General features: G+C 40.5%; 1 protein-coding gene across 10 annotated transcripts in view; it reads right to left on the reverse strand.

Moving 5' to 3' along the window:
- The window catches only part of REPS2 (RALBP1 associated Eps domain containing 2), a 285,301-nt gene that overhangs the window by 196,189 nt on the left and 65,411 nt on the right, over positions 1 to 23,701 (reverse strand). For 6 of the 10 annotated variants that reach the window (XM_064364499.1, XM_064364493.1, XM_064364492.1 and 3 more), the window contains exons 3-5: positions 7,827 to 7,975; positions 4,431 to 4,557; positions 4 to 101 (exon numbers count right to left, since the gene is read on the reverse strand). In XM_064364499.1, the coding sequence (XP_064220569.1) occupies positions 4 to 101; positions 4,431 to 4,557; positions 7,827 to 7,955 (354 nt within the window). In that variant the 5' untranslated portion in view covers positions 7,956 to 7,975. The remainder of the gene's footprint in view (positions 1 to 3; positions 102 to 4,430; positions 4,558 to 7,826; positions 7,976 to 23,701) is intronic. The other 4 variants (XM_064364494.1, XM_012434379.2, XM_012434411.2 and 1 more) reach the window with 1 other exon arrangement.

Consider the following 23,701-nt stretch of genomic DNA (forward strand, 5'->3'; position numbering starts at 1 on the left):
TACCCGGATAAGGGAAGTCTGATGCCGAAGGGGCTTGGTTCCTTGGCCCCCTGATGAGGATCCCTCGGGCTGGACAAGAGGCTGCCTCGCTTCATAAGGAGCTGAAACAGCAGAAAGGAAAGTTAGCACGGTATGCAAAGATTCCATCCAAAAATGATGACTTCACACTCAAACTGATACAGCCTCTGCTTTTCAAGAAAGAATTGGCAACAGAATCATGAGTATATACTCATAGGGCCACCTAGGACTGAAAACCCCTGATTCTCTTTGGCACAATTTCACTAAATAATCTAAAGACATTCAACCAATTCATGATAGGCAGAAAAATATTTACACTGGGTTAAGATTAGGAATAAATTGTGAAGGTGGGACAGTGAGAGCTTCAATTGGGATAGAAAGCAACAATAGCTAGAAAAGTGTCATAAGTGTTCAAATTCCAAATATGAGGTAAATTCTATATATACTCCCTATGTAAATATCTTCCATTGATCATCCACTTCCCCAAGAAGAAAACTAATGTGCATTTTGAACACTAAAAACCAACATTATTTTTGAAAAATAAATCAGACAGAATGTAAAATCATTTAGAGAAAAATACAAAAGTGAATATATTTTATATTTATTATTCTACTATTCACTAATCAAACTTTTAAAAAACAATTTTGCTGCCTTTAAAAAAATGTTTTAAGCCACAAGACTGAATGTATGTTTTCACTCCTTTTATTTCCAGAAGACTTAATAATGATCTTGCCAATATGGTAGTTAAACATAACCAGGTAGTATGCAGCTCCAACAGAAAGCAGAAATTATTACCCAAGTTGAAATTGTTTCTCATCTCTATAGGTTAGTAGTTTGAGTTTTCTTAAATATATAAATAAGTAAATTTTTTTCTTTCTGTAGCTTACTTACAAATAAAATCAGGTAGAGAGCAGAGCAGCCTGTTATGACCTAATGTTTAGCATAGTTTGCTCTTTTTAAAATAAAGAAGGTACAACGATAGCACATCAAGAATGATAAATCACTCTTGGGTACACATCTGCTTTTTATATTTCTTCCTAGTAACTGAAACACAACGTTATAATACATTAACACACATTAAAATAGCAAAACAATTGCCTGGCAACCCATTAAGTGGATTTTCAGAAATTGCTAAGAACAAATACAAATATAAAAACTGCAAAACAAACATACATAGCACATAATCCAAATCTTAAAAAGTAAGTCTCAGCTTGTAGGCAGCCATTCTCTTCTGAGAAATAGGATTTAAAAAATCATTCCACGCTGATGAAACACTGAATTAAACCATTAATACCAATTGCGCTCTGCCAAAAGGCTTGAAATAAAGTAAACTGTAGCATGGTTGGGGTGCCAGTGGTCATGAGCTTTCCCTAGGAAGCAAATCTCATGTGCCTCTGCTTCCCATAAAAGCTTCTACTTCTACTTCCAGGGGAGACACATGGGGGAACAGGCCACCATCTGGCCTTTGGCTTCTATCTCTCACCTACAAGGGCCTTCCCTTGGAAGAGACAAACCTATCTCATCAGTAAGGCTCAGATGAAGACTCAGCTGCGTGGGGGACCGTTTTTGGAGAGGCAGGTTCTCTCTTCCTACTTGTGTGGGAAACCTGGGATGGCCAACCCTGCCTGTGACTGGAAAGGTGAGTGTCTAAAGCCCATCTGGTCACAAATCTAAGACATGTGCTCTCATCAGCTATATCAATAATAAAGCTGATATTCAGGCTGTCATCAGTCTGACTTCTGGCTCCTTCCTCAATTGGATCTGAATTCAGGAAGTTAAAAAGTAGCTATTACTCAACTCTCTCTCTCTTTCCAAATCAACCCCAAACATGCAATACAATGCAAAACAAATAATTCTTTGATGCCCTTACAAGAGGTTTAATAAGAACTGGAAGTACCACCTTTCTCCAAGGGGAGGTGTACCAAAAAAAAAAAAAAAAAAACAAAACAAAAAAAAAACCCTAAAGATTTCATCACTCTAAAGTTCACTGTCAAACCAGAACTCTTCAGCAGTTTCATATACAACTACCCTAAAACTGAGCGACTCTATTCCTAGGAGCCAGGGAAATGACAGCATATGTCACAAAAGAACTCGTACACGAATGTTCATAGTATCCTTATTCATAATAGCCAAACACTGGAAACAACTCAAATGTCCAGCAACGAGAGAATATATTGTCGAAATGTGGTGCATTCATACAATAGATTCCACTACTAAATAATAAAAAGGAATGAATTACTGATACAATAATATGGATAAATTTCGACCATTATGCTGAAGGAAAGATGGCAAACACATATGAGTATAGTCAGTCATTCTGTGTGTTTTCATTTGTATGAAGTTCTAGAAGAAGCAAAACTAATGATGGTGATGAAAATCAGAACAGTGCTTACATTAGGGGGCAGGGAGTGACCAGAGAGGGTATCTCTGGCATAATGGATATGTTAAATTATTGATCAAAGTGGTAGCTACACAATCCTACCCATTTGCTAAAACTCAAATTGAAGATCTAAAACATGTGCATGGCCGGGCACTGTGGCTCACATCTGTTCTCCCAGTACTTTGGGAGAACAAGGCAAGCGGATCGCTTGAGTCCAGAGGTTCAAGACCAGCCTGGGCAACATGGCGAAACCCCATCTCTACCAAAAGATACAAAAAAAATTAGTCCAGTGTGGTGGCACATGTCTATAATCCCAGCAACTCAGGAGGCTGAGGTGGGAGGATCACCTAAACCTAGGAGATCAAGGCTACAGTGAGCCATGATCACGCCACTGCACTCCAGCCTGAGAAAGTGAGACCCTGTCTCAAAAATAAATTAATTAAACATGTACATTTTATCATATGTATATTTTACCTCACTTTTTTAAAAATATGAAAAGAAATGAAGGCATAGACAGCTTTGGTGCAGTCTGCTGAGAGTCAAGAAAGATGGAGAGAAGCACGCTGCTTCGTTACCACTGGGGGAATGGAAGCCCAATTTGTATGGAACGAGGAGAGAATGGGGCATGAAGTAGATGAAACAGAAAAGTTTTCTAAGGAATACTAAAGGTAGAACTTGCTGACAGGCTGACTCAGTAAACAAAAACAGTTTCACCTGTGAATTAAAAACCAACTTCCAAACCCAAATAAGATTAGAAATAGAAAAAAAAACCACTCCTGAAAATAGGGAAATCAGACAGGGGAAACTGTAAGAGGAAAATGAAAAATTCTCAACCCCATTAAGTTTCTGACCCCACTGAGACATTCAGGTTACAAGGACAGTGATTTTTTTTTTGTTACTATCCATTAGCAACATCATCTTGCACGTGCATAGGACTTAATTTCCAAACAGATTTTACACTCACGTTCTAACTTAATCCTCTAACACCCCTCTAGGATACTGTTACTCCATTTTAAGAGAGAAAAGGTAATCATGGTTCAGAAATGTTCAATGGCCTGCCCAAAGTCCAACAGCTAGTCACAGAAACCCACACCTTCTGCTTCCAATCAAAAGCTATTGCCATTATGCCACGCCTGCTTCTCTCTGCAAGATTACAGCCTCTCTTCATTCAGCCTAGCACGCAGTTTTATTTCTGTGTCCCTCTAAAAGTCACCACTATTTTTAATGCAGTAAAAACCTGCAGAAACTGGGTCATTTGGGGCCACAGTCCACAAAATAAAACAGGAGGGTTGCAGATGTCCAATTCTAGAATACCTTTAACTGGTCATATCTTAAACTAGGAGTCTGAACTCCAGGAGGACAAGATGCTGCAGTGAATTTCCAGTGCTTTAGGCACTGCAGCCTGAGCAGCCAACTCTGCAAGTCATCCTCAGAACTAACTAATATATTTTACCACCTAACGAGGCCAGCAGAGCATAAATGTGAGCAAGAAGACAACCCCACAACTGTGCATGCAACATACTCCTCAGCAAAATGCTACCCTAGCATTTCCTTTAGCCTTATTCCAAAGCATAAAACCTAAATATTTTCATTTAAGTGCTCAGTCTTCAAAGGTTGGATCAACTCTTTTGCTTTTTTGGTTATATTTCTTAAGAAATTTCATTAAAGCAGTTACTATATAAATATGTTTGGTGTGTTTGCAGAAAGGAATAACAATTCCAAAAAAATACACACCCTTAACATGGTATGTTCTGTTCAATAAAATCCATTTATGAAAGATTAAATCATCTAGTTGTTAAAAAGTCTAAAGATGAACTAGTTTCTAGGACAGGAAACAAAACATTACTCAGATATGTTTAAATCCATTAAAAAAAAAAACCTTGCTTGAGAATATAAAATTAAATTGAGCCATGTTTCCAAAGACAGGGGTAATTAAATCAGGAAATTAAACAGCTTGAAGCATTGCTGCCTGGTAAATTAAGGAGTCTCTAAGACACTGCCTGGGACAGCTGGCCCCCAGGTTGCCTCTTACCTGGATGCATCTGTTCTGTGCTGCTCCGCAGTTTGCTGTAGCCATGGCTCAAGGGCACCCTCTGGTAATGAGGCGGGGAAGAAGGAGGGGAGGCGAGGGGTGACATCGTGGGAGACTGTGTTTCCTGCTTCAAAGAACCAAATCAGAGTTCAGAGGCGATCACTCAAGCCTGGCGTTCTGAGCCGCAGTCAGGAAGCATAACGCAGCTCTACTGCTGGTGACCCAGCTGATTTAACAAATGGGGGGAAATGTTTCTCAAAAATGCAGCGTGGTTAAACAGCAGTGTCTGAGGATTCAAAAAGTCTCCCAGAGAATAAAATGTCATCAGTGCTGAGTTACCTAAATTACTAAAACTAGCCTGAAACATTTTTGGTTATTCCAGTATTTTCCTTTGGAAAATGAAAGACACTGATCACATGAAATAACATTCGTACCCCCTCCCAACTGTGATCTCTCTGTGGATAAATTTCATTTTCTTTCAATAATAAATTTATTTCCTGGATTTATACTTATCAAGTCTACCAGCAAATGTGAATATTAAAATATATATTTTTAAATGCTTAATATTCTTGGAGCTTACTATGTCGAAGTAAAATGCTAGCTTTTTTTTGACGATGAGAGATTGCAAAACAATTCATTATAGGTAAACCATTCCAACCAGCTTACTCCCAAATACTAAGGTGAAATCTTAACAAGCTACAATTTGAATCTCAATTCAAATATGAACCTGATGTAGAACCCTAGGCAAAGTAAGCAACCTTATCTGCTGCTGGGTTTCCTCTTTTAAAAAAAAAAACTTTACTAGTAGACTGGTAAATTCAGAGTACTCAAGTAACAAGAAAACAGTGGGGGTTTTTTGGGTTTTTGTTTTTTGGATTTTTTTTTTTTTTTGAGACAGGGTCTCACTCTGCTACCCAGCCTGAGGCACAGTGGCATGATCATAGCTCACTGCAGCCTTGACTTCCTGGGCTCAAGCAATCCGCCCACCTCAGCCTCCCTGCGCCACCATGCACAGCTAATTTTTTTTTTTTTTTTTGGAGAAGTGAGATCTTGCTATGTTGCCCAGGCTGGTCTTGAATTCCTGGGCTCAAGCAATCCTCCTGCTTCAGCCTCCTAAAGTGCTGGGATAACAGGCATGAGCCACTGAACCTGGCCAAAACAATGCTTTTTATCAACACACAGACTATATATATATATAGGCTCCCTTAGTCTTAAAAGAAATATGATCAAATACTCTTTTTTTTTTTTTTTTTTTTTTTTTTTTTGCCAGGCACGGTGGCTCACGCCTGTAATCCCAGCGCTTTGGAAGGCTGAGGCGGGTGGATCATGAGGTCAAGAGATCAAGATCATCCTGGCCAACATGGTGAAACCCCATTTCTATTAAAACCTAAAAATACAAAAAAATTAGCTGGGCATGGTGGCGCGTGCCTGTAATTCCGGCTACTCAGGAGGCTGAGGCAGGAGAATTGCCTGAACCCAGGAGGTGGAGGTTGCGGTGAGCCGAGATCGCGCCATTGCACTCCAGCCTGGGTAACAAGAGAGAAACTCCGTCTCAAAAAAACAAAATACAAAAATTAGCTGGGTGTGGTGGCACATGCCTATAGTCCCAGCTACTTGGGAGGCTGAGGCAGGAGAATCACTTGAACTTGGGAGGCGGAGGCTGCAGTGAGCTGAGATCATGCCACCACACTCCAGCCTGGCAACAGAGTAAGACTCCATCTCAAAAAAAAAATAAAAATAAAAAAAATACTCTTCTTCAAGAAAAAGAAAAATATATTTGCTCTAAAGCAGGAGCTCACACCCACAGATTGGGTGGGGCATGCATAAACTCAGCCTGAAGTGAAAGGATGTATTCTCTTTCACACAGCCAGGGACTGGGCCTGGAAATTTCCCAGGGCATCAACCACCATGGGACAGTGGACCCTCATTCCTCTCCAAATGCTGGTGGGAAATCATGCCAAAGAATTGACTGAAAATTCCTACACCTCCTCCTTTTTAAATATATCCCTGAAGAACCAATTTAAAATGTGTCAGAATTATGAAAGTGACAGTATATGGAATTGTTTAACAAGATGTGCTACACCTCCCTTAACTATCCATATAAAACTTCTGCAGCAATACTTCATCTACACAACAGCACAGGGGTAAGTCACAGAAGTTAGTTTTCCAACATAATCGTTTAACATTCATTGCATTTTAAAAACATTTTCATTTAAGTTTTCTTTTTTTTTTTTTTTTTAAGACACACTCTCACTCTGTGGACCAGACTGGAGTGCAGTGATGTGATCTCAGCTCACTGCAACCTCCACCTCCCAGGTTCAAGCCATTCTCCTGCCTCAGCCTCCCGAGTAGCTGGGACTACAGGTGCACACCACCACGCCCGGCTAATTTCGGTATTTTTAGTAGAGACGGAATTTCGCAATATTGGCCAGGCTGGTCTCAAACTCCTGACCTCTGGTAATCTGCCTGCCTTGGCCTCCCAAAGCGCTGGGATTACAGGCATGAGCCACCATGCCCAGTCTCAACTGTTCCTATGATATAAGTTTATTTACCTTGTAGAAGATACTATGTTGAACATAATCTGACTTCTCTGCATGATTCAGTATCTTTGTTGGAAGTATGAGCTGTACCTTGATGTCTGCGGGTACACTAATGTGTAGACTATTTATTTCTTCCTGATAGGCCCACTCTTCTGAGATTTTATACTTTTGTGTCCACCAATCATCATCTGACTATTGCAATTAGTGGTCTAATTTTAAAAGTCTATCCTCCCTATTCTGGTTCCAAACCTCCTAAATGGGTAATGGCAGCATTTCCCAAGTTGATATTCCAAATATGTTCCCCAAGAAAGAATTTCCTAGTGAAAGAAGTTTAGTAAACACAGATTTCCAGGTCTCTTTACTGCAGAACTTCTCAGGCCCCTTACTGTGCTAATGTGCACTACGAATTTCCAAGATTGGGGATTTAGTCTTTCCCTCAGGAAGAGGATATGAAGCAGCATTCTCCAAACACATTTATTATAATAGGAGAAACCTTTTCTACAGACTTCTTCTTGGAGAAAAGAACCTACTAAAAACTCCTGGAAGTTACATTTCCAAGAATCCATTTAGAAAACCCCTGACCTAGGGAAATCAATAGATGTATTAAATCGGTAGCCTTATTTTAGACACAATTCTACTTTAAAGTAGGCTTTAAAGGGGCCTTAAGTGGCTGGTGGTGATTCATATGCGTCAGCCTCTCTTTCTTGTGAAGAGAAAACTTTACTGGCTCACTTCCAAGTCTGTAATTGGGTTCCAGATGGTAAGATTTGCTGGAAGCTGAACAGTAGATACGAGACCCTACTACATGAGGTTTCACAGTCGGAATCAAATGAACATGTCTGATCAAACTGTTTACCTGTTTATCCTCATCGTCCATTCTTTTGAAGGAATTTTTTTCCGTGGATAAATATGGAATCTGAACCTTAGTTCCATGCAGCTCAGCTGAGTTCCCAAATCGTATCTCACCATCATTCTTTGACATCATAAAGCGAGGCAGAGGCAATTCTTTAGGACCAGAAATCAGAGAAGCTCCAGTCAGACTTTATTTAAAAACTGCAAAAACGGGGAATTCAATGGCCAAAAGATGAATCATTTTTGAGGAAAAATTCCAGAGCACTAAATATAGATTAAATTTAGATTTAGATACAATGAGTACTCCTATAATAATGTCATGATTTTTTAAATCCTATGGTTTAACCAAAGTATTCTGGCTTAACATTTTTCAATGTTGCCAAATCGCAGAATAAATTCAGATTTGGGACTGATCTCCCACTTCATCCTTCAGTCCAATAACCAAGAAAAAGGATATGACATTGTATAATACAATAAGTGACAAATGGTGGCAGGTAAAATTCATATAGTGCTTAAATATGCCAGGCACAGTATTAAAGATTTGCAAACATTAACTCATTTCCTCCTCACAACAACTGTGTATGATAAAACCATCATTACCCCCACCCCATTACGAAAGTGGGAACAGACATAAAGGAGCTAAGTAATGTCCCCAAGATCACACAATTCATCTGTGACAGAGCCAAGGTTTGAACACAGGCAAGCTGGTTCTTAACCAGTGCTCTACAGAAAGGTCCCTTGTTCCTAAGGCAAACTTACTGGGTAAAACAGTTTCTTATCCTATATAATTCTTTCAGAAATTTTCACATCCAATCTCTGGTTGTCTTTTCATAATGGAATAAGGAAAACAGTATCAAGTCAGAGCAATCAATCCATCATTCACCCAGGTTCTACTGTCAAAACCATTATCCACTCATAATGTTACAAAGAGTTGAAATGCAATGGTCTGGTATATTTACTTATCTTTCAAAATTCTAACAAAACTATTCTGAAAGTGGAAATGATACTTTGGCACACTTGTAGTTCTCAGCACATCATGTTACACACAATCGCATAGCACAAAACCCTACAAAAATGGGGACAATATTATGGATTATGCATAATGACTTGCATCTGTATCCATTGTTCAGGATAATATTCATCAGTGTGCCTTTGCACTTCCACTAGCTCTCCATTCCAAAAACACAGCTGCACTTTCAATGATTGATGCTGTGCTAAGGCCAGAAAATATCTTAGCAACAGCAAGCAAGTATCCTAGAGCTCCCCAGGCAAAGAAGGCCCCTGGTTCTCCAATATCCACATGATGTTTATTTTTAGTTGCTATGTCCACATTTGATTCAAAGAAGCAGGTGGCCAGGAACGGCAGCTCATGCCTGTGATCCCAGCACTTTGGGAGGTGAAGGCGGGTGGATCTCCTGAGGTGAGGAGTTCAAGACAAGCCTGGCCAACATGGTAAAACCTCATCTCTACTAAAAATACCAAAAATTAGCCAGGCATGGTGATAGGCGCCTGTGATCCCAGCTACTCGGGAGGCTGAAGCAGGAGAATTTCTTGAACCTGGGAGGCGGAGGTTGCACTGAGCTAAGATCACACCACTGCACTCCAGCCTGGGCAACAACAGCAAAATTCTGTCCCGGGAAAAAAAAAGAAGCATGTAATATGACAAATCCCTGTGTGATCCCAGCCAAGGGCCCAAGAGACGTAAACAGAGTAACCAATCTTAATGTTTCCCAACCTCAGGCAGCTCTCCAGCACTCAAAGCAGGAATGGGCTTCAAAAGCAAAAAGGCAAGTGAAAAGAAACTCCAGAATCTTAGTAAGTCAAATATAAGTTAATCCTACGGTTTTGGTCTCAGGTATATGCTCCAGCTCAGTCTGCAAAAGGGATCTAAAAAGATGAAACAAGATCACATAAAATAATTTGCACCCTGATCTGCCCATAAGAGGATGACTCTACTTCTAAGTACTTATTGAGGGAGAAAAGAAAGAAATGCTCAGTGTCTACTGGCATTCAACAGATAACTCCAAGGAACAATGTAATACACTTATGGAATTATGAATATCAATTATTATACTAGGACTTAAATAGGGCTCCCAGATATTGTCTAGGACACTGTCACTTCACACATTCTTCCACCCTGTCTATGGAAATTCTTTAGAACTATTTGCCTAGAAAACCACCTCTCCCCTGCCCCAGACACCCACCAAACAGCAAAAGACAAAATACAGCTGAATTTCTCTCATACGTTCTTTGGTCATGTGGTTTTAAACAACTCTCACTTAACAGAATTGTAACCATACATAATAATATTCTTATCATTGAAAACTTTCATGAAGGTGCCATTTCCCTTAACCTGATCCAAGCTTTTAAAAAGTGAAAAGTAAAAGTAGTTTGCAAATGTTCAGTCTGAATGTTTTTTGTTTTTTGGATTTTGTTTTTTTGAGGCAGGGTCTCACTGTCTCCCAGACTGAAGTGCAGTGGCACTAACGTAGCTCGCTGCAGCCTTGAACTCCCAGACCCAACTGATCCTCCTGCCTCGGCCTCCTGAGTAGGTGGGACTACAGGTGCTTGTGACCATACCGGCTAATTTCTTTTTTTTATTTTTTGTAGAGATGGGGTCTTGCTATATTGCTCAGACAGGTCTCAAATTCCTGAGCTCAAACAATCCTCCCACCTTGACCTCCTAAAGTGCTGGGATTACAGGCATGAGTCACCATACTCAGCTGAATATTTTTCCTAGTCACATGTATACAAAATTTGATAGTAAAACTTTGAAAAAATTAATCAATAAAGTATCTGCCATACAATAATGTCCGTCAAGAAAAAGGTCTATTTGTAGTCATTGGTTAGAATCTTATCTCCCAAACTGAATTAATACACAGGAAACAAAGTCAGAGTTCAAACTAAATGTTTAGAGGGTCTGAGGAGACAATGAGAGTGGCCATCCAAGATGACAATTTGTTTCGTAATGGTATCCTAGGTTACATTCTTTGAACATAGAAATGCTTTGTAGATTAAATATAAATGACTATTTTTTCCTTCCACAAAGAAAACTATGCCTGCTCCTTTTTAAACACTTGACCCTCTACAAAAAAGAAAAATCCTTTGTTTTTCCATATTTGATAGAGATACAGATGTATTAGAAATACTTTAGGCTGGGAGTGGTGGCTCATGCCTGTAATCCCAGCACTTTGGGAGTCTCAGGTGGGAGAATCACTTGAGCCCAGCAGTTTGAGATCAGTCTGAACAATAAGAGTAAGACCCCATCCATACAAAAAATTTTAATAAAAAAATCAGCTGGGCATGGTGGCATATGCCTGTAGTCCCAGCTACTTAGGAGGCTGAGGCAGAAGGATTGGTTAAGTCCAAGAGTTCAAGGCTGCATCATGCCACTGCACTCCAGCCTGGGTGACGGAGTGAGATCCTGTCTCTCAAAAAAGAAAAGAAAAAAAGAAATACCTCAATTTCCTCAATCCATTAAAAAAAATGTAACAGCATAAATGCAATAATAAATAGCAAGTAACATCGAGCCTCATTAGCTAGATAATATGGAGTAGAGGGTGCTGGACAGAGAGTCCATGTTCCATCAAAATGGCAGTTGCTGTTCGCTCTCCTTCAATGTTATCTGCCAGAAAAAGAATGTGAGCTACATACATACTTGTGAGTTTTATAGTAGTCACATTTAAAAGGTATTTTTTTAAAAAAAACTGAAATAAGCTGGTCACGAAAAGACAAGTACTGTGTGGTTTGACTTATATGAGGCATCAAGAGTAGTCAAACTCATAGAAGCAGAAAGCAGATGGGCAGGCCAGGTGCAATGGCTCACGCTTGTAATCCCAGCACTTTGGGAGGCTGAGGTGGGCGGATCACTTGAGGCCAGGAGTTCATGACTAGCCTGGCCAACATGGCAAAGCCCCATCTCTACTAAAACTACAAAAATTAGCTGGGTATGGTGATGCATGCACCTGTAATCCCAGCTACTTGGGAGGCTGAGGCATGAGACTCTCTTGAGCCTGGGAGGCAGAGGTAGCAGTGAACCATGATCATGTCACTGTACCCTCTCTCTCAAAAATGGGAAGGTGTTTAATGAGTACAGAATTTCCATTTTGTAAGGTGAGGTGAAAAGGTTTTAGAAATTAGTTACATAACAATGTAACTATATTTAACATTACTGAATTATACATTTAAAATGGTTAAGATGGGAAGTTTTATTTGTTTTTATCACAATTAAAAATTTTTAATTTCAAAACATTTTAATGGTGAAATCGTAATAATCTATTTCAACTCAATATTATTTCAACATGTAATCAACATAAAGTATTAATGAAATATTTTACATTATTTTTTCATATTAAGTCTTCAAACTCCTGTGTATATTTTATCCTCCTTGCACGCCTCAATTCGTACTTACCACATTTTATATGCTCAACAGCTACTGGCTACCATACTGAAACAGCACAGCTCTAGTTGACAGTTGCTACATGGGAATGTGAGCCATTGTGGCCAGAAATCTGTATTTTACTAAGGAATATTATAATGCTAAATGTAAGCAACTAATTGGTTTCTTTTTCAATTATGTAAAGAGTATTTTGTATGGAGGGATGATTTATAGGGAACTGTATGTGTTCCTCTTGAAGAATTTTGACAAATACATATATATGTATGTATATATATATATACACATATATGTATATATATCTCCATCCCTGTAACCAACACCCAAATTAAGATACAGAATTTTCTTTCATGTTTCTTTCCAGTAATCTCCTCCCTTTGTTCCACTCAGCAACCTCTGTACTTTCTATACTTGCAGATTATCTTTGCCATTATGAAACTTCATAAACTGAATCATACAGTATCTGTTCTTGTAACTAGTTTCTTTTACAACCTTTTTGTCTGTGATAATCATTCAATGCATTGTACACATAATTCACTCTTTCTTTCTTTCTTTTTTGAGATGGAGTCTCGCTCTGTCCCCAGGCTGGAATGCAGTGGTGTGATCTCGGCTCACTGCAACTTCCGACTCCCTGATTCAAGCTATTCTCCTGCCTCAGCCTCCTGAGTACCTGGGATTATAGGCACGCGCCACCACGCCCAGCTAATTTTTGTATTTTTAGTACAGATGGAGTTTTACCATGTTGGCCAGGATGGTGTTGCTCTCCTCCTGACTTCCTGATCTGCCTGCCTTGCCCTCCCAAAGTGCTGGGATTACAGGTGTGAGCCACCATGCCCGGCCCATTCTTTTTCATTGCTATGGAATAATCCACTTTTAAGAATATATTGAGCTGCAAGCAGTAGCTCACACCTGTAATCCCAGCACCTTGGGAGGCCAAGGTGGGCAGATTGCTTGAGCTCAGGAGTTCGAGACCAGCATGGGCAACATGGTGAAACCCCATCTCTACAAAAAAAAAAAACACAAAAATTAGCCAGGTGTGGTGGTGCACACCTGTAGTCCCAGCTACTCAGGAAGCGGAGGTAGGAGGATGGTTTGAGCCTGGAAGGTGCAGGTTGCAGTGAACCAATACAGCGCCACTGCACTCCAGTCTAGGCAACAGAGCAAGACCTTTTTTCAAGAAAAATTAAAAAAAGAATATATTGAAGTTTTTAATCCATTATCCTGTGATGAACATTTGGGTCGTTTCCAGTGCGAGACCATTGTGAATAAAGCTGCTGTGACATTCTTATAAATGCTTTTTGATGGACACGAATTTATTTATCTTGGGTGTGTACCTAAGAGCCAAATCCAGTCTGCTGCCTATTTCTGTACATCCCACAAGTACAGTATTTGAGTATTGGAAAAAATCAAAAGAAAAATATTTCATGATGTGAAAACTATATGAAATTCAAATGTCAGGCCAGGTGCAGTGGCTCATACCTGTAATCTCAGCACTTTGGGAGACCAAGGTGGGCAGATCATCTGAGGTCAGGAGTTTGAGACTAGCCTGACCAACATGGTGAAACCCTGTCTCTACTCAAATACAAAAATTAGCCAGGCGTAGTGATGAATGCCTGTAATCCAAGCTACTCAGGAGGCTAAGGCAGGAGAATTGCTTGAACGCAGAAAGCAGAGGTTGCAGTGAGCTGAGATTATGCCACTGCAGCACTCCAGCCTGGGTGACAAGAGTGAGACTCTGTCTCAAAAATTAAAAATAAAAAAATTTTAAATTCAAATTTCAGTGTTCATAAATAAAGTTTTATTAGCACACAGCCATGCTCCTCTGCTTACATGTTGTTCATGGTTACTTTCATATTATAACAACAGAGTTAAGTAGTTGTGATCAAAATCATACTGCCCACAAAGTCTATCTGACCCTTTATAGAAAAAGGTTGCTAATCCTTTTCTTACAGAATTCAATGGTTGAAGTGAAGTGTGGTCCTACTAAATCAATAAAATTGCATTTAACAGAAAATATTTTACAGTGTTTGAAGTCTTTGATTTAAATCATTTAATTAAAAATTCAGTTTCTCAGTCACACTAGCCACACTGCCACACTTCAAGTGCTCAATAGCCACATGTGGCAAGTGGCTACCATATTAAATAACATAGCTGTAGATGCTTTTCTACAATGTTTGACAAGGGATTCCCTGATTTTGTGCTTAAAACAACTCTATAAGGCAGGTGCTGTTGGTATGTATTTTCCTCCAGTGAGTCACTTGAAACAGAGAAATTAAGAAACTTGCCTGAGGCCACACAAATAAAAGGTAATGAAGGAAAGATTCAAAATGAGGTAGCCTATTGCTGGGACCTACATTCCCAGCCACAAGGCTATATTACCATCCTGAGTATTAAAATTCTTTCAAGTACAGATTTGAACATTTAGCATGAAACTGTGTCATTTCAGAAAATGACCTAGAGAAAACCTGCTCAAATATCTGAATTTTGCAGGTGAGGAAATAAGCCCAGGAAAGGGAGAGCAAGACTTGTCTCAGTCATGCAGCAAGACAGTGGCAGAGCTATGACCTTAACAAAAATTCTTGACTCCTGACTCCTGGCTCCCTTCTCTCCCACTACTTTTTGTTAACCTATTCACTTATACCAGCTACTTATAGGTTAACAAAGAATTATGACAATAATGTTCTACAATTCCAAAGTGAAACCATCCCTACACATTTTCCTGAAGTTACTTTGGGGAAAAACAAAAAACAACAACAACAACAAACATCGGGCCAATGTTATCAACCCAGGCCTGGGTAATCAAAGCCATTTAGTCTCCTGTTATCCTCCTGTCTACCCACTGATCTGAAATGCGTCTTGCCAATTAGGAAATGGGTAGGTAATAGCTGGATGGCGGGGTGGAGGTTACAATGGGAAGGGTGATCTTATAAATTTTGGCAGAGGAGGATGGTTAATAAGTTAAATTTCCTAATCCCAGGAGTGAGTTAAGAGGTCCACAATCCACTGGGCTCTGCTGCTAGCAAGCAGTATCCCCTTTATTTTACCTCTTTGGTGTTCAGTTTCGCCACTATGCCTCTTCCAACTTATATCCTCTACATCCATCCCATATACTGCATTTCTCTGAAGAAGGGCTCTTCACTGGGCTCCACGAACAGGCCATAAGGGTCCAGAAACCCCTGACATTGAAGGGAACATTCTTTACATAATGTCAAGTGTATTTTCCTGCTAAGATACAGAGCTTTTACTAGATTGTCAAAGAATCCCACAACAAATATTTTTGCAAATAAATAAGGTGGGAATCCACATCTGAGAAGGTTGGGGAGAATCTTTGGGGAGGAACAACAATAGAGCTAACGATAGGGGTATGGTCTAGAGGGACAGAACCCCTAGAAAACACAAGTGCCCAGCCGTATACGTGAACCTGCATAGGTGAACTTTGTCCAAAGCAGCTCTGTGTCCCTGTAGCAGGGCTGAGAGAGGGGGTAAAGGAAATTGCCAAAGGAATCACTGAGGAAAAAAAGGAAAGGGGGATTGGGTTGAACGTTCATCAGAATGGATGAGTTGACCTTAGCTTAATGGGACATCCCAACATAGTATTTAGTGCTCAAAATACAGAGACTCTGTATGGACACACACCCATACACACACAGACAGACACACACATAGCCAGTTACAACCTTACCTCCTGGGCTTCTTTCTTCACCCTTGGGCTTCCTATCCTGTCTTTTCTATGAATTAACAAACTGATTGTCACACTCAAAGGATTTCTCTCCTAGCCCTAAGATATAGGGAGGGTTTGTCAAATAGGCAAAGCACAGGGACCCCCACCCTCAATTCAACCAGAAAATATCTGCTTTCATCTTTCCTTGAATAAAATAATTCTTGTTTGAAAACAAAGCCACAGAAACAGGACTCAATGCTGCAAAATCCTTCTAACTTTCTTGTATGGTATTAAAACAAAAACAAAACAAAACAAAAAAACTAGAGCACAGGAAACAAGCCGTCAGGATTAGAGTTCCTATGTCTTTATCCTTATTTTACAGAAGGCTTTCTCGGTCTCAACATTACTGACATTTTAGACTAGATAAGTTTGTTGTTGTTGGAAGAGGGGGTCCTGTCCTCTGCAGTGTAGGGTATTGAGCAACATCCCTGGCCTCTACGGGTTAGATGCCAGGCAGTCCCCCTCCACAGCTGGGACAACCAAAAATGTCTCCTCACATTGCCAAAAATCATCTGAGTTAAGAACAATTGTTTTACAGATAAGGGTGGAGTCAAAGGGAACTCAACGATTTGCCGCAGTATCTTCTTGGCAGTAGAATAGTTACCACAACAGTGGTTCACAAATTTTTGGATTTCACAAAATAGGAAAAATTTCTCCCCCAACAACAACAGCAACAAAAATGAAGAAAGCCAACATAAAGCTGCCAACATTTTATCTCATCAAGAATCTTACCCCAAACTACTACCCATTATCAATTTCATAAAGGACACTTAGCAAGAGGAACCCAAAAAAAACCCAAACTTAGATTTCACTACATTTAGTTTCATAAATAACTTATTCTTTTGTCCCAATTCTCTCTCCTTCCACTGCAAACTGTGCCAGACTGCAACCAGACCATAAACCAGTTTGGGGAACACAGCCCCAGAGCCTACATGAATCATGCCATTGCACTATCAGAGTTCACAGGCTCCCAAAGGGACTACTGAAAAGAAATCATGGGGTCTGTCACACTGACTAAAAAAAAAAAATACATCTTTATTTTCCCTACTGTAACTGAAATTTAGCATTTATTCCCATTATGAATATAGGCAATAAGCCATTATAGTATTACTAGCAATACCTGTAACTTTGTTACCTATCAGATCAGGTATTTTTAAATCACATTACAGTTGTAGACATCTTTAAGTATTATTTATGCATATTACTACCTTGAAAAAGTAGTGGTTATTTCAATCACTGTTAGATGTTTTACTTAATGCATTAATAAACAAGCATGATGTTTTGGGGTTTGGGGGTGGTTGCTCACTGCAACCTCCACCTTCTGGGTTCAAGCTAGTCTCCTGCCTGAGTCTCCCAAGTAGCAGGGAATACAAGCATGTGCCACTAGGCCCAGCTAATTTTTGTATTTTTAGTAGAGGCGAGGTTTTACCATGTTGGCCAGGATGGTCTTGAACTCCTGGCATCAAGTGATCTGCCCACCTCGGCCTCCCAAAGTGCTGGGATTATAGGTATGAGCCACCACGCCAGGCCTAGAAGCATGTACGTTGTTTTATAACAATTTCTTTTAAATATTTTAGTGATTATTTTCATATAATTGGCTTCCATTATAATCCTGTGTCTTTGTTGCATTTAAAACATCATTCTGGAGAGATCCAAGATGGCCTGTTAGGAGGCGCTCGGGATTGCAGGTCCGAGTGAAAGCGCAGAGGATGAGTGGACGCCGCATTTCCAGAAGGATTTTTACTGCCCACAGATCAGGAGATTCACAGGTGGAGGAGCCCCACGGGTCGCCAGCACCGCTGTTTTGGCCGGCACAGCTGTTTGGCCTGCGCCCTGGCGCAGCGGTTCCCAATGCAGAGTGAGCGAGACTGAGTCCCCTCTTAGCCAGCAAGGGGAGCAGAAACGGGGAGCCAGGCCAGGAGATTCCCGGGCAAAAAAGCACCACGAATCTCAGAGCCGTGGTTTCAGCCGACACAGCGGCTCCCGATGCAGAGCAAACGATACGGTGTCCCCTCTTAGCCAGCAAGGGGAGCTGAAACAGGGAGCAAGGCCAGGAGATTCCTGGGCAAAGAAGTGCCATGAATCTCAGAGCCGTGGTTTCAGCTGATGCAGCGGCTCCCGGTGCAGAGTAAACAAGACGGTGTCCCCTCTTAGCCAGCAAGGGGAGCTGAAGCAGGGAGCCAAGCCAGGAGATTCCTGGGCAAAAAAGCGCCACGATTCTCAGAGCCACGGTTTCAACCGGTGCAGCGGGTCGCCGCACGAGAAATTACACAGGTCCCAGCGGCTGTTCAACAGGCAACCAGGTCACCTGGTAGACAGCCGACCGTTCAACTAAAAAACAAAAGGCTCTGAGGCAGGGAGCCAGGTGACTAGGCCTGGCTGGTCCCACCCCCACAAAAACAAAAAAACAGCAATTGGAAACGCTCTGGGTTGAGACTTTCACGGCAAACACAACTGAACCCGGGACGGTCCAGCTCTGTGGAGGAGAGGCGTCCGCCATTACGGAGGCACCCTGCAGTTCCCGAGGCAATCTGCCGTCGCCAAGGCAACCCGCCACTACAGAGGGTGCATCACTACAGAGGCGGGCCAACATAGCGGAAGCAGTTCTTACTACACCCATATAAACAGGACTGCAGGGAAGTTCACAAGGCAGCTGGGCGGAGCCCACAGCAGCTCAGCAAAGCCTCTGCAGGCTGAGTGTGACTAGGCTGCCACCTTGTGGGCAGGGAAAACAGCAGCAGCACAGCGGAAACGCATAAAGCCCTAACTCCCTGGGACAGAACACCTGGGGGGAAGAAAAGGGGGTTTATGAGTTCTGCTGCTGCAGACTTAAACTTACCAAAATCAGAAAGTCAGCAAATACAAAGTCGACAGGTGAATAAATCCACAAAGATGGGAAGGAACCAGTGCAAAAAGGATGAAAACACCCGAAATCAGAACACCTCTCCTCCTACAAGGGATCACAACCCCTCACCAGCAAGGGAACAAGACTGGATGGAGAATGAGTGTGATGAAATGACAGAATCAGCTTTCAGAAAGTGGATAATAAGAAACTTCCGTGAGCTAAAAGAACATGTTCTAACCCAATGCAAAGAAACTAAGAACCTTGAAAAAAGACTTGATGAAATGCTAACAAGAATGGACAACTTAGAGAGGAATATGAGTGAATTGATGGAGCTGAAAAACACAACACGAGAACTTCGCGAAGCATGCACAAGTTTCAACAGCTGAATTGACCAAGCAGAAGAAAGGATATCAGAGGTCGAAGATCAACTCAATGAAATAAAACGAGAAGGCAAGATTAGAGAAAACAGGGTAAAAAGGAATGAACAAAGTCAACAAGAAATATGGGACTATGTGAAAAGACCTAATCTACGTTTGATAGGTGTACCCGAATGTGACAAAGAGAATGCATCCAAGCTGGAAAATACTCTTCAGGATATTATCCCGGAAAATTTCCCCAACCTAGCAAGGCAGGCCAATATTCAAGCCCAGGAAATACAGAGAACACCACAAAGATATTCCTCTAGAAGAGCAACCCCAAGGCACATAATCATCAGATTTATCAGGGTTGAAATGAAGGAGAAAATACTAAGGGCAGCCAGAGAGAAAGGTCGGGTTACCCACAAAGGGAAGCCCATCAGACTCACAGCAGATCTCTCAGCAGAAACCCTACAAGCCAGAAGAGAGTGGGGGCCGATATTCAACATCCTTAAAGAAAAGAACTTTCAACCCAGAATTTCATATCCAGCCAAACTAAGCTTCATAAGTGAAGGAAAAATAAAATCCTTTGTGAACAAGCAAGTACTCAGAGATTTCATCACCACCAGACCGGCTTTACAAGAGCTCCTGAAGGAGGCACTACACATAGAAAAGAAAAAACAGTACCAGCCACTCCAAAAACACACGAAATGGTAAAGAGCATCAACACAATGAAGAATCTGCATCAACCAATGGGCAAAACAGCCAGCTAGCATCAAAATGACAGGATCAAATTCACACATAAAAATATTAACCCTAAACATAAATGGACTAAATGCCCCAATCAAAAGACACAGACTGGCAAATTGGATAAAAAGTCAAAACCCATCAGTGTGCTGTATCCAGGAAACCCATCTCACATGCAAGAATACACAAAGGCTCAAAATAAAGGGATGGAGGAAGATTTACCAAGCAAATGGAGAGCAAAAAAAAAGCAGGAGTTGCAATTCTCATCTCTGATAAAATAGACTTTAAAGCAACAAAGATCAAAAGAGACAAAGAAGGACATTACATAATGGTAAAAGGATCAATGCAACAAGAAGAGCTAACGATCCTAAATCTATATGCACCTAATACAGGAGCACCCAGATACATAATGCAAGTTCTTAAAGACTTACAAAGAGACTTAGACTCCCACACAATAATAGTGGGAGACTTCAACACACCATTGTCAATATTAGACAGATCAACAAGACAGAAAATTAATAAGGATATCCAGGACTTGAACTCAGACCTGGAACAAACAAACCTAATAGACATTTACAGAACTCTCCACCCCAAATCCACAGAATATACATTCTTCTCAGCACCACATCACACCTACTCTAAAATTGACCACATAATTGGAAGTAAATCACTCCTCAGCAAATGCAAAAGAACGGAAACCATAACAAACAGTCTCTCACACCACAGTGCAATCAAGTTAGAACTCAGAATTCAGAAACCAACCCAGAACTGCACAGCTTCATGGAAAATGAACAACTTTCTCCTGAATGTTGACTGGATAAACAATGAAATGAAGGTAGAAATAAAGATGTTCTTTGAAACCAACGAGAATGAAGACACCACATACCAGAATCTCTGGGACACATTTAAAGCAGTCTCTAGAGGAAAATATATAGCAATAAGTGCCCACATGAGAAGAGAGGAGAGATCTAAAATTGACACCCTATCGTCAAAATTGAAAGAGCTAGAGGAGCAAGATCAAAAAAACTCAAAACCTAGCAGAAGACAAGAAATAACTAAGATCAAAGCAGAATTGAAGGAGATAGAGACACGAAAAACCCTACAAAAAAATCAATAAATACAAGAGCTGGTTTTTGAAAAGATAAACAAAATAGACAGACCACTAGCCAGATTAATAAAAAAGAAAAGAGAGAATAACCAAATAGATGCAATAAAAAATGATAAAGGAGATATCACCACAGATTCCACAGAAATTCAAACCATCATCAGAGATTATTACAAACAACTCTATGCACATAAACTAGAAAACCTGGAAGAAATGGATAAATACCTGGACAGTTGCCTCCTCCCAAGCCTAAACCAGAAAGAAGTCAAAACCCTGAATAGACCAATAAAAAGGTCTGAAGTCGAGGCAGCAATTAAGAGCCTACCAACCAAAAAAAGCCCAGGTCCAGATGGGTTCACAGCCAAATTCTACCAGACATACAAAGAGGAACTGGTACCATTCCTTCTGAAACTATTCCAAATAATCCAAAAAGAGGGAATCCTTCCCAAATAATTTTATGAGACCAACATCATCCTGATACCAAAACCCGGCAGGGACTCAACAAAAAAAAAAAACTACAGGCCAATATCCATGATGAACATACATGCAAAAATCTTCAATAAAATACTGGCAAGCCGATTACAACAGCACATCAAAAAGCTTATCCACCATGATCAAGTAGGCTTCAGCCTGGGGATGCAAGGCTGGTTCAATATATGCAAGTCTATAAATGTAATTCACCACATAAACAGAACCAAAGACAAAAACCACATGATTATCTCAGTTGATGCAGAGAAGGCCTTTGACAAAATTCAACAGCCCTTTATGCTAAAAACTCTCAATAAACTAGGTATCGATGGAACGTATCTCAAAATAATAAAAGCTATTTATGACAAACCAACAGCCAATATCATACTGAATGGGCAAAAACTGGAAGCATTCCCATTGAAATCTGGCACTAGACAAGGATGCCCTCTCTCACCACTCCTATTCAATATAGTACTGGAAGTTCTAGCCAGAGCAATCAGGCAAGAAAAAGAAATAAAGGGTATTCAATTAGGAAAGGAGGAAGTCAAACTGTCTCCATTTGCAGACGACATGATGGTATATCTAGAAGACCCCATCATCTCAGCCCAAAATCTCCTGAAACTGATAAGCAACTTCAGCAAAGTCTCAGGATACAAAATCAATGTGCAAAAATCACAAGCATTCCTATACACCAATAACAGACTTAAAGAGAGCCAAATCAAGAACGAACTGCCATTCACAACTGCTACAAAGAGAATAAAATACCTAGGAATATAACTAACAAGGAACGTAAAGGACCTCTTCAAGGAGAACTACAAACCACTGCTCAACGAAATAAGAGAGGACACAAACAGATGGAGAAACATTCCATGATCATGGTTAGGAAGAATCAATATCGTGAAAATGGCCATACTGCCCAAAGTAATTTACAGATTCAACGCTATCCCCATCAAGCTACCAATGACCTTCTTCACAGAACTGGAAAAACCACCTTAAACTTCATATGGAACCAAAAGAGAGCCCGCATAGCCAAGTCAATTCTAAGCAAAAAGAACAAAGCGGGAGGCATCACACTACCAGACATCAAACTATACTACAAGGCTACAGTAATCAAAACAGCATGGTACTGGTACCAAAACAGAGATATAGACCAATGGAACAGAACAGAGGCCTCGGAGGCGACACAACATATCTACAACCATCCGATCTTTGACAAACCTGATAAAAACAAGCAATGGGGAAAGGATTCCCTGTTCAATAAGTGGTGTTGGGAAAACTGGCTAGCCATGTGCAGAAAGCAGAAACTGGACCCCTTCCTGACACCTTACACTAAAATTGACTCCAGATGGATTAAAGACTTAAACATAAGACCTAACACCATAAAAACCCTAGAAGGAAACCTAGGCAAAACCATTCAGGACATAGGCATAGGCAAGGACTTCATGGCCAAAACACCAAAAGCATTGGCAACAAAAGCCAAAATAGACAAATGGGACCTAATCAAACTCCACAGCTTCTGCATGGTGAAAGAAACAGTCAATAGAGTGAATCGGCAACCAACAGAATGGGAAAAAATGTTTGCAGCCTACCCATCGGATAAAGGGCGGATATCCAGAATTTACAACGAACTAAAACAGATTTACTAGAAAAAAACAAACAAGCCCATTCAAAAATGGGTGAAGGATATGAACAGATACTTTACAAAAGAAGACATACATGAGGCCAACAAGCATATGAAAAAATGCTCATCATCACTGGTCATTAGAGAAATGCAAATCAAAACTACATTGAGATACCATCTCACGCCAGTTAGAATGGCGATCATTAAAAAATCTGGAGACAACAGATGCTGGAGAGGATGTAGAGAAATAGGAACACTTTTACACTGTTGGTGGGAGTGTAAATTAGTTCAACCATTGTGGAAGACAGTGTGGCGATTCCTCAAGGACCTAGAAATAGAAATTCCATTTGACCCAGCAATCCCATTACTGGGTATATATCCAAAGGATTATAAATCGTTCTACTATAAGGACACATGCACACGAATGTTCATTGCAGCACAGTTTACAATAGCAAAGACCTGGAACCAACCCAAATGCCCATCGATGATAGACTGGACAGGAAAAATGTGGCACATATACACCATGGAATATTATGCAGCCATCAAGAACGATGAGTTCGCGTCCTTTGTAGGGACATGGATGAACCTGGAAACCATCATTCTCAGCAAACTGACACAAG

The sequence above is a fragment of the Aotus nancymaae genome, unplaced genomic scaffold, assembly GCF_030222135.1.
Source record: "Aotus nancymaae isolate 86718 unplaced genomic scaffold, 86718_ANA_hifiasm-v0.15.2.pri h1tg000058l, whole genome shotgun sequence".
Classification (NCBI taxonomy): domain Eukaryota; kingdom Metazoa; phylum Chordata; class Mammalia; order Primates; family Aotidae; genus Aotus; species Aotus nancymaae.